Consider the following 15,027-nt stretch of genomic DNA (forward strand, 5'->3'; position numbering starts at 1 on the left):
TGGGAAGGACCTTACCAAATTGAAGAAGTCCTTCATCCAGGCACCTACAAACTTGCACGCTTAAACGGAGATCTCGTTCCACGTTATTGGAATGGAGAACACCTGCGCAAGTATTATCAGTGAACAGTCCTTTTTAAAGGGCTGGCTTGTAATAATTTTCTCTTTTTTACAAGTTTAGCAAAGAGGGTTAGCCACGCTGTATGGCTAATCGCTCGTATATGTAAGATTCTATTTCAGAATCACTCGTAAAGACATGTTTAGTCCATTTTTAATACGAGATTATAAGGGACTGTGCGCAGCCAGTCATTCTTGCCAACCTTTGTGAATTTATATTTACAAGTATTTGTTCATTACGTGTGTTGTTTTGTTGTATTACAAGTATCATCTTTTCACACGAACAGAAATGTTCGAACAGGTCATGATCAAGGCAAGTGACCAAGGACCTAAAGCTCTTCGATCACTTGGGGGGCATATAAGGCACATCGATAGCAAAGCATACCCGCAAGGTATGTAAACATATGAACAAAATGAGTGAAAGCATGCTAGAGTACTTAGAGTATTTTTCAAATTTTATATTTTGTTAAATCATGCCAAAGTACTATGCTAAGTTCGGTCATACGGACAAGTGTTATAATAAATGAAAATATTATAGCATCATGCAATCTTTTACACCGCAAGCATCACTGCTTGGATGTAATTGTTCAAGAAAAAGAAAAAAGATTTACTGCCCGTGAAGCAAAGTTTAAAACAAAAATATTGTCTTTACATCACGACCCGTGGGTCGTGTAGCCAAAAGGAAAGAAAAATAAATAAATGAAAAAGTTTAAGAGGCATTTGGGGCCGGAGGGTCCTGGGCAGCATTCTGGGTGACAGCATCCTCAGCAACAACTTCTTCTTCAGCACCAGCCAGGTTTGGGGAAGCAGGGATCCTCGCTCTTGCCACCTCTTCGGCCAGTTGGGCAGCACAACCCGCCAGCTCGGCATTCCTAACGTCTTCAGAAAGATAGCTGAAGTCGGCACCCTGATTGTGTTTCCAGAAGTTGTAGAAACATCGGAGCGTCGTCCTCTTGTACCTCTCCAGATTTTTGGAGTTGTCAAGCTCCAGCTGCTTCACTTTGCCTTCAAGAGTGGCAATGGCCTCATCCTTGGACTTGTGCATCTCTTCCAACCTTTTGATTTCGCGAAGATGGGTCACGTTGGAATCTCGATACTGCTGCCTCGACTTTATTGCAGCTTCCTTTCCAGCTTCAACCTCTGACAGCTTAGTCACCGCAACGTCCCTCTCTCGAGCCATTGCCTCCAACTCATTGGTGTGCCTAGCCTCTGTAGCCGAAAGCTCCTCGGCTGCCTTCACCTGATGCCTCTCAATGGCCTTTGCCTTAGCCTGCTCGATGGAAGCCTGGGCACGGTACGAGCAGTAATAGCAGACAGCAAGGCCTATAAATAAAATAAGAAGGAGTTAGAACCTGTCGTGAAGACTAAAAGACTAAGGCTTGAGAAACAAAGAAGTACTTATGCTGGAAATTTCATTCAGGGCCCTATTCAGGATCAGGTCGACCGACATGTTTTCAGCCTCAACCATTGCATCCTTGACATGGTCACTTTTACCGATGCGTTCAAGGCGATCCCTGGCTGATCGCAGAGTGCGGCTCAAGATTTTGGCCCCGAGAGCTTCTTCCCGAGTAATTTGCTCTCCGGTAGGCGCAGCCGGAGGTTTGGGCATGGCAAAAGGAGTCTGTTTCTCCGTAGGATTCGGAGGATGGGCGGAAGTTTTCCCAGTAGGTGCGTCCCTTGGAGGATCTTCAGTTCGACTCTTTTTGGTGGGCCCCTGGCTGGTCTCGCCGGTGTGCCTCCTTGATGACTTTCGCCGGAGTTGGGGAACTTCCTCTTCCTCCTCGGCCTGGTACATGTCAAAGATGTTGGGAGTGGCCATGTCTGCATACAAGTAAACACAATCAACTGATAAGGCAAGAGGCAAATGAAAATTTATTATACAACAGAAAAGAGGTAACAAAGTGAATACCCGAGCTACAACTATTGGTCGCTACACTATTGACTCTATTAGTCATATACTCATTATCTGGCATGAAGAAGTCTGGCCCTAATTTTGGAGTATATGTAAAGTTGCCTTCCCCGTCGAACAAATGACAGGGAATTGGCAAACCATTTAAAAGTAAAATAGTGTTACCGTTCTCATCAGAAGACTCTCCCAAGTCCACAACTGGCTCTTTGGCCTTTTGTTTCCCCTTGCCTTGGGGAGCAGAAGGCCTTTCTGCGGAAGGATTGCCCGTGGGCTCCCTAATAGTAACCCCCGTTGGCCTCCTTCGAGGAGGAGACACAGGAGGTTGCTGCTCGAGAACCCCCTCGGTAGTGGCTTCGTCCACCACGGACCCTCTAGTTTCTTGGCGAGGAGCCAGGAGGCCAGACAGCTCAAGTTTTCTTCAATTACCAGGGTCTTGACGCTTTTTGCTGCGTCGGACATCCTGGCCAAAGTATTGGACCTCAACACCACGTCTGGTGTTGGGGTCGGACGTAACCATGGGCCTGAAAAACATATTACAGTTTGAGAAAAATGAAAGGGAATACCTCGATAAAAAGTATCGGCCAGTCGAAGACAAGCACTTACCTCCTCGAGTGAAGGCCAGGTTGTTGCTAGTTATATCCGGGGTAAGGAAGTACTCCTTACTATACTGCCCCACATTCGAGATGTGCGTAGTGTCACTCGGGAATGTTTGGTTGGTCTCCTGGTGACAGAAATGGAAGAAACTCGTTCCGTGCTGTTGCGGGTTGGATTTGAGGTCAAAAAGGTAGTTGATCTCATGAGGCATAGGCTATGGCCATTTCTTAAGTTTATACAGGATATAGAGTGCGGCCAGCATTCTATATCCGTTTGGAGTGATTTGGAAGGGGGCGACACCAAAATAATTGGCCACCCCCTCATAAAAGGGATGAAGAGGGAGATAAGCTCCCGCCTCAATGTGATACCGGGACCAGGCGCTGTTTGCACCTCCGGGGAGGTTAGCCCTCTAGTCCGCAGCAGGATGTATAATGGAAACCCCTGTGAGAGGGAATTTCTTGAAGCAGTTGGCAACCATCCGCAGGGTCACTGAGCTAGCCGGGGAAGTATACCACTCGACATCAGGCAGATTCTGATGGCGAGGGCGGGCCCTAGTATGGATATTAGGGTCAGGAACAAGATTTTCTCGACCGCTGGTCGAGGGAGCCCTAGCCTGCGAGTCAGGCTGAGCAGGAGAATTTGGGCTGTTTTCGGACTCAGGCCTTTTCTTGCCTAAAGATTTGGAGCAGGCCATTGGAGGAGAAGGGTGTGGTCTGGAAGAGGAACGCGAGAAATGGATCTCGTGGACACGGTCGGCCGGTTGTTCTTCTCCCTCGAGCAGCTGGGCGAGAAGGTCATCGTCAATGGGCCTCTCACCTCCCCACAAATCTGGCATTAATGTCTGCAAACAGAAGAATGGGGAGGTGAGGATAGAGAATTTTCAAAAGCTTTTTAGAATAACGTTGGTCGTGTATAAAAGTTAAGCTTTTATACAACATCATTCTAACAAGAAGCTAAAGTTTTCCATACGAACAGTTTGAAAGACGGATTAAAGGGTGAAAGCAAAAAAAATTTCAAGAAAGCTTTTTCAACTCCCCTTAGGGCGGGAAAAACCTATTTTCCAACTAGCCTAAAGATCGAATTTTTACTTCGATCTTACGTCCTAAACATATGATCCTGACTAATCAAACTAACTCGTAACTCTTTTTTCCTACAAAACATCCTATTCACAAGCATCTCAAACAAGAAACAGATAATCTCAAACAGTCTACATTTAGAAACATGCACCACAAAAATCTGAAGCATGGGAATTCGAAAACTTACCAAGAGAATGATTATGGAGGTGGAAAAAGGGCCTTCGGGAATCAAGAAACTCTCGGACAGGGTCTTGAAAATATAGAGGAAACGGTCTTCAGGAACGGTAAAAGCTCTGGTTTTTAGGTTTTCTTGTGAAGACGATGGTGTACGTAAAAAGAAAATAAAGACTTCGAAGGTCTTATATAAGTTTGTCTCTGGCATTAAAAAGTGTAATCATTAGTTTCCCTTTTTCAAAGAATGGGGAAGCGGGATGTCCGTCAAAATAATTTCTGGGGAACCGAAAGGACGTGATTAGACAGAGGTAGGTTACTTTTTCCAAGAACACACGAAGGGTTCTGACACATCAGGCGGGGTTACCGAAGAGTCGTTCGTCCAAAAGTTTATTTTAGTGCTCGTGATAAATAAACTTGGGGGGCAAATGTTATCCAAAAAATTAGCATTGATGACGTGGCAAGTGATCCCAGGACACGTGGCTGACACCTGGAAACGTTCTGCTAGAGTATCAACCAGTAGACACATTAGAAGCAGTGCAGCCCAGTCTTACCTGCGACCAGTCTGGTCGATAGTTCCGCATACAAAGCAACATTTATGGGAAGATCTTTGTGAATCCTGAATTTATCTCACACAATCTCCTGGATACCCGATTATTCAGGAGAGAATATCTATAACAATCTTTTGTAATCCCCCTTGAGCCTATAAATAGCAAAAGATAGCTCAAGGAAGGGACTTTTGGCTTTTGAATCATTAGAGACTATAGTAATTCTCCTAGAAATATTGTATTGTTCTTCAGAGGTAAGTGAAACTCATTGAACCATTGTTCTTTGATCACTCCTTTGATTCTTAGATCAATATCAGTCTAAGTGGACGTAGGTCATTACCAGATCTTGGGGCCGAACCACTATCAAATACTGTGTCTTATTTACTTTTGTCATTACGTTTTTCTCTACGCATTCATTCATATCAAGCATATTCTGACTCCGTGTCAGTTGGCCAAATCGTGGGTCAACATATGGGATGATGATGCTTATGATGAGTATGTGATGAATGGTTATACGATTTATGTGTGGTGTGTATATCATAATGGATTATATGATATATAATAGATGAATTTCGCGATATGTGAAAGTTGTCTTAATTGGTTAAGTTTGATATGAGTTATGTGCAAGTATGTGTTCTCATGTTTATGAATATGTGGATTACCTTCTATGTTCATGATTTTGTTACATGTTATGATGTATGAAGCCTTTAAGTTTTTAGGCTGGAAACCTTAGACCTGAGCCATAGCTCCACGTGAAGGTATAACAATGCCACCAACCCAAAGCTTCATGTATTATGACTAAAGATGTTTTGAATTATATGAGATGTGATGCATTGCCTTGATTGAATACCATCAAACATGAATCATGAACATGAACATTGGTATTGCAACATCAGCATGTATTATGTGATATAAGACCATGCATAAGAATATGAGAAAAGTTGTGAAATGCCTTGAAAAGTCTTATGTGAAGTTGAACATTTTAATGACAACAAGGCTTAAGAAAAGTGATAATAAGATGTTTAAAAAAGGGTGCCACTGTTTCGATGAAGCAATTAAGTAAGTTCAGTAAAGAAGACAGAGGTCTATAAGACTTATAGTGGCTGCCCACTAGTGTCGGCTAGGTCAGAGTTGACCATTCAGATATGTTTGCCATGTTCCCGTCTTTCTCCTCCATTTATATGTGTAATAAGTATGACAACTATGGCAACGATGAAATGAGTAATATGATGAGCCCAGCTGCGATGATGGCTAGCTGGAGGAGAACCCATGGGATTTTATATTATATGTGTAACAAGCCCTCCAAGCATTGGCTAAATCAAACAATGTGCACATAAGATCATGGGCCCATAACAATGTGAAAGTAAAAAGAGAAAATGTACAAAAATAAAGTTTGAAAGTGCTTGATCAATAAATGAATAGTATAAATATTATAAGTCAGCATATGAGTATATGTGCACTTCAAACTCACAACATTCATGTGTACGTGTATGCATGAGATTTACTTACTGAGCGTTAGCTCATTATGTTATTTTCCAACATTTTTCCAGGTGTGGCTTTAGATGTTGAGCAACTTGTGGAGCATGGACTCAGTAGCAATACAATAGTGGTTTAGGGTTTTTTCTTATTTCTACATTAAATTTAAAGTATTCATACGTGTAATAATTTATATTAATAAGTTTATATAAAAGTTTTAAATTTTATGTATTTCTTAGTATCATTTTATTTAATTCATTTGATCAAGTGCCTAACATACTCATAAACCCTGGAATTACGAGTATGTGGCAGACATACCCTACCTTGGGGTCGTTACAATCCCCCCCTAAAAAATATTTCATCCCGAAATTTCACTAAAACAATTTCGGATACTGCTGTAGCATATATGATTCGAGTTCCCAGGTTGCTTCCTCAATAACATTGTTCCTCCACATCACTTTCACTAAGGAAATAGTCTTCTTTCTTAGGACCTTGTCCTTCTGATCAAGGATCTTCACCGAATGCTCATCGAAAGACAAATCTTCTTGCAAACCCAAAGTCTCGTAGCTTAGCATATGTGACAGATCTGACACATATTTACGACGTTGTGACACATGAAACACATTGTGCACCCCGGATAACGATGATGGTAAGGCTACCCTATAAGCCACATTACCAACTCTGTCCAATATCTCAAAAGGACCAACGTACCTGGGACTCAACTTCCCTTTCGTGCCAAACCTACTCACCATTATTCCTTTTCGTGGTGTCACACGAAGAAACACATGATCACCAACCTCAAATTCAACATGTCTTCGCCCCAAGTCTGCATAAGATTTCTGTCTGCTTTGAGTTATGACCATTCTAGCCCTGATCTTTTGAATAGCCTCATTTGTACGCTAAACAGCATCTGGCCCAAGAAGTTTGCTTTCTCCCAACTCATCCCAATGGAGTGGGGACTTGCACTTTCTTCCGTACAAAATTTCATAAGGAGATACCCCAATGGTAGACTGATAACTGTTGTTATAAGAGAACTCAATTAGAGGCAGATATCTACTCCATGATCCCTGAAAATCTATGACACATGCTCTCAACATATCCTCCAGAATCTGATTTGTTCTCTCGGTCTGGCCATCTGTCTCAGTGATATGTGGTACTGAACTTCAACCGAGTCCCATCGCTTTCTATAAACTTTCCCAAAATGATGTAGTAAACCAAGCATCTCGATCACAGACAACGGAGTATGGCGTCCCATGTAACCTTACTATTTCATTTTTAAATAAAGCTCAGCAAACTGGTCCATGGAAAAAGTCATGCAACTAGTAGGAAATGGGCGGACTTGGTATACCTATCCACTATTAACTAGATTGCATCGTGCTATTTTGTGGTCTTAGGTAACCCTGTCACAAAGTCCATAGATATCTCCTCTCCTTTCCACTCCAGAAGATTCAGTTGCTGTAACAGTCATGTTGGTCTTTAATGTTCTGCCTTGACTTGCTGACAAGTTAAGCATTTTGCCACATAATCTGTAACATCCCTTTTCATACCAGGCAACCAATACAACATCTTCAGGTCATGATACATTTTAGTGGTCCCGGGGTGAACTAAGTAGGGTGTAGTATGAGCTTCTATCAAAATCTCCTTCTTAAGTTCATCACTATCAGGAACACAAATACGTCCCTTGAACCTTAATAACCTGGTGTCTGACACAGCAGTTCATTCTGTATATCTCGCTTTAGGTCACTAAACCTCTTTTCAATAATCTGTCTTTCCCTAATCCTCTCTAGTAAGGTAGACTAATGTGTAACCTTAGCAAGTTGCCCTGTTATCAGCTCTATACCAGCTCATTCCATATCTTCTAGAATCTTCCTAGATATTCCTTGCAAAGTTGAAACCATTCTCGGACCTCTACGACTAAGAGCGTCTGCTACAACGTTGGCCTTACCAGGGTGATACATTATTTCACAGTCATAATCTTTGACTAACTCCAACCACCTCTTTTGTCTCATGTTCAGTTCCCTCTGCGTAAAGAAACACTTGAGACTTGTGATCGGTGTAAATTTCACATTTCACCCCATATAGGTAATGACACCAAATTTTTAATGCAAACACCACTGCAACCAACTCTAAATCATGTGTCGGATACCTTTGTTCATAATCTTTCAATTTCCTTGAATCATAGGCAATCACTTTACCAGATTGCATCAACACACCACCTAACCCTTGCTTTGATGTGTCACAATACACTACAAACTTCCCTTCTTCCGTCGACAAGCTAAGTATTGGCACTGATATGAGTCTATTCTTCAGCTCTTGAAAGCTTTGTTCACACTTGTCTGACCAGACAAACTTTAGATTCTTCCTCGTTAGCTCTGTCAATGGTGTGGCTATTTTTGAGAACCCTTCTACAAACCTCCTATAATAGCTTGCTAAACCCAGAAAACTTCTAACCTCAAAGGCATTCTTTAGTCTAGGCCATTCTTTCACTGCAGCAATCTTAGCAGGATCCACCTTAATTGTAATGCCCCAAAATCTCTAATGCGGTTTAATGGTTGGATTAGTAGGCCAGGAGGGCCATAATTGTTTAATTATGCCATTAAATGATTATATGCATGTTTATGTGAATTATATTATAATATGATGTTAAATGCATGCATGTGGGTCCACATTTCATTATAGGGGTGTTTTGGTAATTTGGCCCGTTGAGGGCGTAATTGTATATTTGTATGCATGTCGGTGACCTATTGTTGAGACCACATTATAATGTGGATTTGTTCGAGCTATTCAGCATGAGACGATCTTGGAATATTAATTAGCAGTTTAGTCATAACAGGTTTAAGTTCGGGGCTCGGGGAGAGTCTCGGGGTGATTTTAATGATTGGAGCGTTGCCGGGAATTAAAGGGTAACGGGATATGAATTATTGGTGTTTGAGAATATCGAGAATAGCAGGAATTGGAGAGCGTTAATTATGATTAACGAAATAGGTGGAAATGTCAATTTTTCCCTTGGGAGCCTTTAGAAATCCTTAATTGACCTAGGGCTATTTTGGTCTTTTCACCCCTAGGATAGTATTAAGCCATTGAAGGCTGTAGAAAGAAGAGAAAACATAGCAACTTTAAGATCTTCTCCCGTACCTGTTTTCTTCCCTTTTTCTTTGTGACTTTTGAGCCTAACTTGAGGATTCAAGCTTGGGAAGTAAGTCTTGAGAGCTTGGGAGTGTGTTCCACCATTGAAGAGCATCATAATCTGAGCTTGAGGTAAGTTTCTAGCCATTAAATTTCCTGGTTTGCTCTGTTTTAGCTTTGGTTTTCAGTTGAGATTTCTAAGTTGGATGATTGGTTTTGTTGGGAGTTTTTGGCTAGGGTTCTTGTGGTTGTGATGCTGAGGTTATGTGGCGATGGTTTTTGGGTTCATTTGGCACCAAAAATGAGGTTTGGAAGCATTGGAATCGAGTTGGAATTGAAGGAGTCGAAGGAAGAGATTTCAGGGGAGGTTCTGGCTGGGTGTAGCGCTACAGCACCCATCAGAGGGCGCTGTAGCGTTACCCAGTGCTCTGTTGGGCAGTTTGGGGTTCTGAGTATAGCCCTGGGGCGCTAGTGAGCAGCTCTGTAGCGCTACTCTGTTCCTTCAAAATCTTGTTTTGAGTGTTTTTAAGGGTTTTTGGCTCGGGGTTTCAATCCTTAAGGCCCGGGATCGAATCTACTCACCGTGTGGGGATGTTTCGAGGTCCTGAGAGTGGGGTTAGGTCAAGACCCTTTTATTGTTGATTTTCATTAATGGAGGTTATAATTGATTATGATTAGGTAACCGCTAAGGAATCAAAAGGTCGATTGTTCTCAGGAGTCATTCTTATTATATTTCTCGCTCGAACCAGAGGTAAGAGAACTGCATCCTATATGTGACATGCATGATTATTCATGAGGCTTGCTGAATGTGTAAATGTGGACATGGGTTGAATATTGAATGCTTAGCAAATCTTGCCCATTTGTGAATGGCACTGACTCATTATTCAGAATTGGTAAAGGTGTCAGTATCAACTGTGTAGCTGTGACTCATTAGTCAAGTTCAGCAGTGGTACTGGGCACTGGTCACACAGTGCTAACTCATAAGTCAGGGACGGCCTTAGCGTGATCAACGCAAGCCAACAAAGATTAGATCTAATCGACATCTGCATTGAATGACTCAAAAGAGCATTAATGTCGGACCGACCTCAAGTTCGATGAATACTATAAGCGCTTGTCTAGCCAAAGGCTAGTCACTTAGAGCCACGGTGACTATTTAGTCACATGGCTGTGGGTGTTGAGCCCGTGAGACTTATCCATCAGTCTCTCATCTGTTAAGCTAGTGACTTACCCATCAGTCACTCATCTGTTAAGTTAGAGACTTACCCATCAGTCTCTCATTTGTTTAAACTAGTGACTTGCTTGTCAGTCACTCATTATGGTTTACCAGAACCTCAAGTGTTAAATCACTCATCTGATTAGAGCTATAAGCTCATTCATGGTTATTGTAAACACAAAGTGATATTCACTAATCTGTTCAGAGCTATAAGTTCTGTATGATTGTTATGATCATCATTTGATATTATATGTTTGCTATATTGTGTTTTCTTGCTGGGCTTTGGCTCATGGGTGCTATGTGGTGTAGGTAAAGGGAAAGAAAAGCTCACCCAGCCTTAAGTGGAGAGTTTAGGTGGTGGTGTGTACATATGCGGCCGCTTGACCACCACGGCCAAGGAGTTCTTAGAGGAACTAAGGGGTTTACCCTATTTTTGTCGCTTAGGTCGACGGGTTTGTAAATTTGAAACAGTAATGACCATTTTGAGTTGTAAATAACTTGTAAATGTTTTTATGGGCCCATGAACAGTTTTATGTTTTAAATAAAATATATCATTTCCTTTTGATTGGTTTTCCACCTTAGTCTGTTAATAACACTTAGAAGCACGTTTTTAACCAAAGGACTCGGGTAGCGAGTTAAATTTCCGGTTCACCGTTCACCGTAACTTTTCTGGGGTAACCAGGACGTTACATTAATTACCCCATCAGTAACAATGTGACCCAAAAATGCAACCTCAGACAACCAGAACTCACACATTTTATATTTAGCATACAATTGATGTTCTCTCAGTCGCTGAAAAGTCAAACGCAGATGCTCCTCATGCTCCTCCTTTGTCTTAGAATATACCAGTATATCATCTATGAACACGATGACAAACCGGTCTAGATACTCTTTGAAAACTCGGTTCATTAGGTCCATAAATGTTGCTGGGGCATTTGTGAGTCCAAATGACATCACCATGAACTCATAATGCCCATATCTGGTTCTGAAAGTTGTCTTGCGAATATCCTCATTCCTTATTCTTAGTTGGTGATACCTTGACCGAAGATCAATTTTAGAAAACACCCTTGTCCCCTAAAGTTGGTCAAACAAATCATCAATTCTTGGCAATAGATATCTGTTCTTTACTGTCTCCTTATTCAGCTCCCGATAGTCAATACACATCCTCATAGATCCATCGTTCTTCTTGACAAAAAGGACTGGTGCGCCCCAAGGAGAGTAGCTCGATCTGATAAACCCTAGCTTGAGTAATTCTTCCAACTGTGTCTTGAGATCCTTCAGTTCTGCTGGAGCCATCCTGTAAGGTGCTCAAGACACCAGTGTTGTCTCTGGCATAAGGTCTATCACAAATTCAATCTCCTTGTGCAGTGGTAACCCCGACAATTCTTCAGGAAAGACGTCGAGGAACTCAACGACTACTCTTGTTTCTTCAGGCTTCCTTTCTGTTTCTTTAGTGTCATTGACCATGTTTACTAGGTACCCTAGACACCCGTGCTACAACAACTCTCTGGCTTTCATCGCTGATATGAAAGGAGTTCGAGGTTTCTTGCTTGTTCCCCAGTATTCAAATGTCTTTCTGCTTTCTCGTGTAAAGACTTCTCTCTTCCGCTTGCAGTCAATAGAAGCTCCATATTTTGTCAGAAAATCCATGCCCAATATTACATCGAAATCACATAAGTCTAGTACAATCAGGTCTAAAAACAGTTCCCTGCCATCTATCCATAATGGTACAACTCTAAACCAATTTTTAGATATTGCAACCCCCCCAGATTGTAGCATAGTCCCAAAACCCACATTAAACAATTCTATAGGTACATTTACATGATTTACAAGGCTACTAGAAATAAATGAATGAGATGCACCTGAATCAAATAAAACTTTACATGTGGTATTGGCCATAGGAATCTAACCTGATATGACTGAAGGGCTAGCGTCAGCTTCTGCTTGAGTGATCGCAAAGACTCTGGGTGGAACATATTTATCATCCTTCTTTGGCTCCTCTTTGTTTCCAGCCTGATTCCACGATGGACAATTTCACTTGATATGCCTTTCTTTTCCACATTTATAGCATGCCTTGGCCCGACATTCTCCAAAGTGGTGCTTAGTGCATTTAGGGCATTCTGGAATGTTTCTACCCCCATTTGAACGGTTTTCATTACTAGGATTGGGCTGTTTGTCTTGTCCCAAATGTCCAGACTGTTCTTGCCATCTCTTTTTGCGATCATTGAAGCGACTGCCCCACCCTTCTTTGCATCTCTTCTGGCGGCATTCTATTTCTAGATTCTTTCCTCGCTCCTCTCAGCAGTAAGAGCCATTTCTATAACTTGGGCGTATGTGAACACGTCCCTCGAAACAATCTCCACGTCCGGGGCGATCATCGGCTTCAATCCTCTCACAAAATGATATGCCCATACCCTATCAGTAGGTACCAAATCTGGTGCAAATTTTTCCAATCGATCAAATTTCATTGCATAATCTGTCATCGAGAGATTTCCTTACACCAATCTCGTGAACTCATCAGTCTTGGCTGCCAGGACCGCAGAGTTATAATATTTTTTGTTGAAAACTTGCTTGAACCCAGCCCAATCCATGGTATTAACATTATGTGCCTGCTGCACCACCTCCCACCAAAGACGGGCATCCATTCTCAACATATAAGATGCACACAACACTCGCTCATTGCCCTGGACCCTCATCATATTTAGTATGTTTTCAATGCGGCTAATCCATTCTTCTACTACAACCGGATCTGTGCTCCCATCAAACTCAGTCGAATGCTGCTTATGGAATCTTTCAAACAATGGCTCTAGTCCATCCACTGCAACAGGAGGTACCATTAAAGTCGGTAGTTGCCTGTTATTCTGCAACTGTGGCTCTACTTGTACTGGCAGCGCAGGCTGGTGCCTTAGTTGATGGATCACCTCCTCTTGCCTACGAATGGTTGCTTCCATTGCGGCAAAACATTCCTCCCATCCCTATGGTGCTAGCGGTGGCTCAGCGTTTTATCCTTCATCTCGACCTCAGCCTCCATTAAGTCTAATGGATCTTCTAGGAGGCATTTTCTAACTCCTGAACCACGCAGACCAATAAACATAAGGAAGAAATATTTAATGCCATCATGAAATCATATTTACGAAAGGCAATCGCTTAAGTACAATTATGTGCAAAACATTAAAGCAACTTTCACACAAGTAAGAATTACCACTTACAGTACAGTGAGTCGAGCTCATCCTTGGCGGTGTATTTTACATGTTAGGGCTTACCACAGACTATTTAGGATCGTATGCTCTGATACCAATTGTAACACCCCGATTTCCCGAGACATCACTTATGAAAATCCATTTAAATCAATAAATAAAATAATCATTTAAAATACTATGTTATTGAAATAAACAAGGCATGAGATCTCACTATTTCTTCAAAATAAAACATTTTCAAGTCTTAAAACTTAATCTAACTTAAAAAAAAAAAAACATATTCCAAAAGTGATAAAAGTTCATTAAGTTTTTAAAAGAATAAAACGTTGTGAACCCTTCACTAACATGTAACATCCACGCCTCAATCCCGCTTCACTCACTGTGTTGCTTTGCCTTTACTTGCACACAGAGTATCTGTGAGCTAACGCCTAGTAAGAAGAGATATATAAGACAAAACCCCCTAACTAGATAATACAACATAGCTTAATCAAAACCTTAAGCAATAACAATTCATATAATATTGATACAATGCATGCTATACTTACACACATAATAAACAAAGTCTCATACCGCACATTATGCTCACATATGATAATCAACCATACATTCATGTTGATCAGACATGAAATGTAATATGCCCTGCCTCGTGTTATTCTCACACTTGGCATCCAACGGGGCATTCACTTCCCACAAGTTGTACTCACCAATGATAAGCTCTTAGTGTACCTGCAAGTGTTATGCTTAGACAAGCAGCGAAAACCCTAGCACTATTCTCATGCTAACAATACAAGTATGTACAGTAATCAACCACAGTACATAACATAAATAAATACAAAACCAAGAAACAAGGTTGTATGCTTAAACATACACCATATGCGCAGATGTCCACTCTTCTTACATCAATTGCAAAAAATATTCCTTTGTTCTACCTCGAACCCCTCGCTGAGTGTCCTTGTTGAGAACTAGATCCTAAACACCCAACAAAACAATCACACACTCAAACCACAATTATGAAACACATCAAGGTTTCACCACAAAATTACAACTTATAATACTAATCATCACATTTAGTATCATCTTTATGCACAAAACAAATATATCATAATCAAATAAATGACCACAATTTACTAAATCAGATTCTAAGTTTATTTTTACGCCTATAAAGTCATATTAAACTAATTACTTCCTTATAATTATTTATTTTCAATAATTATCATTTTAATTACACATAATTCCCAAAATAATTGGATATTCAATACAATTACCCAAACCAGAACCCAACATGCTTCCTAACCATTTATACAGATTATAAAACATGATTAAATATTTAGAAACTTATGCAAATTATTGTTATTATTTATGCATAAATTACCCTCTTTTTTACATGCATAAAATACCAAATAATTAACCAAAAATAACAAGTCAACCTAACATAGTTATAAATCTGTCCCAGACACTAAGATACCATTTTAACTTCATAAGAATAGTGACGAGATAGTAAACAATAAATTTAGCAACACCAAGTTATTTTCTATAATTTATCTACGTAGATAACCCATTTTAATTCAAATAATTCAAGATAAATAATAAAATAGTAAAGAAC

General features: G+C 40.8%; 1 protein-coding gene across 1 annotated transcript; it reads right to left on the minus strand.

The window, feature by feature from the left end:
• Positions 1–6,262: 6,262 nt before the first annotated feature.
• Positions 6,263–6,751, minus strand: LOC133791996 (uncharacterized). Its single transcript, XM_062229905.1, has one exon. It carries the CDS (start codon positions 6,749–6,751, stop codon positions 6,263–6,265), a length of 489 nt encoding a protein of 162 aa, XP_062085889.1.
• Positions 6,752–15,027: the final 8,276 nt, after the last annotated feature.

The sequence above is a fragment of the Humulus lupulus genome, chromosome 7 (assembly GCF_963169125.1).
Source record: "Humulus lupulus chromosome 7, drHumLupu1.1, whole genome shotgun sequence".
In the NCBI taxonomy this organism is placed as follows: domain Eukaryota; kingdom Viridiplantae; phylum Streptophyta; class Magnoliopsida; order Rosales; family Cannabaceae; genus Humulus; species Humulus lupulus.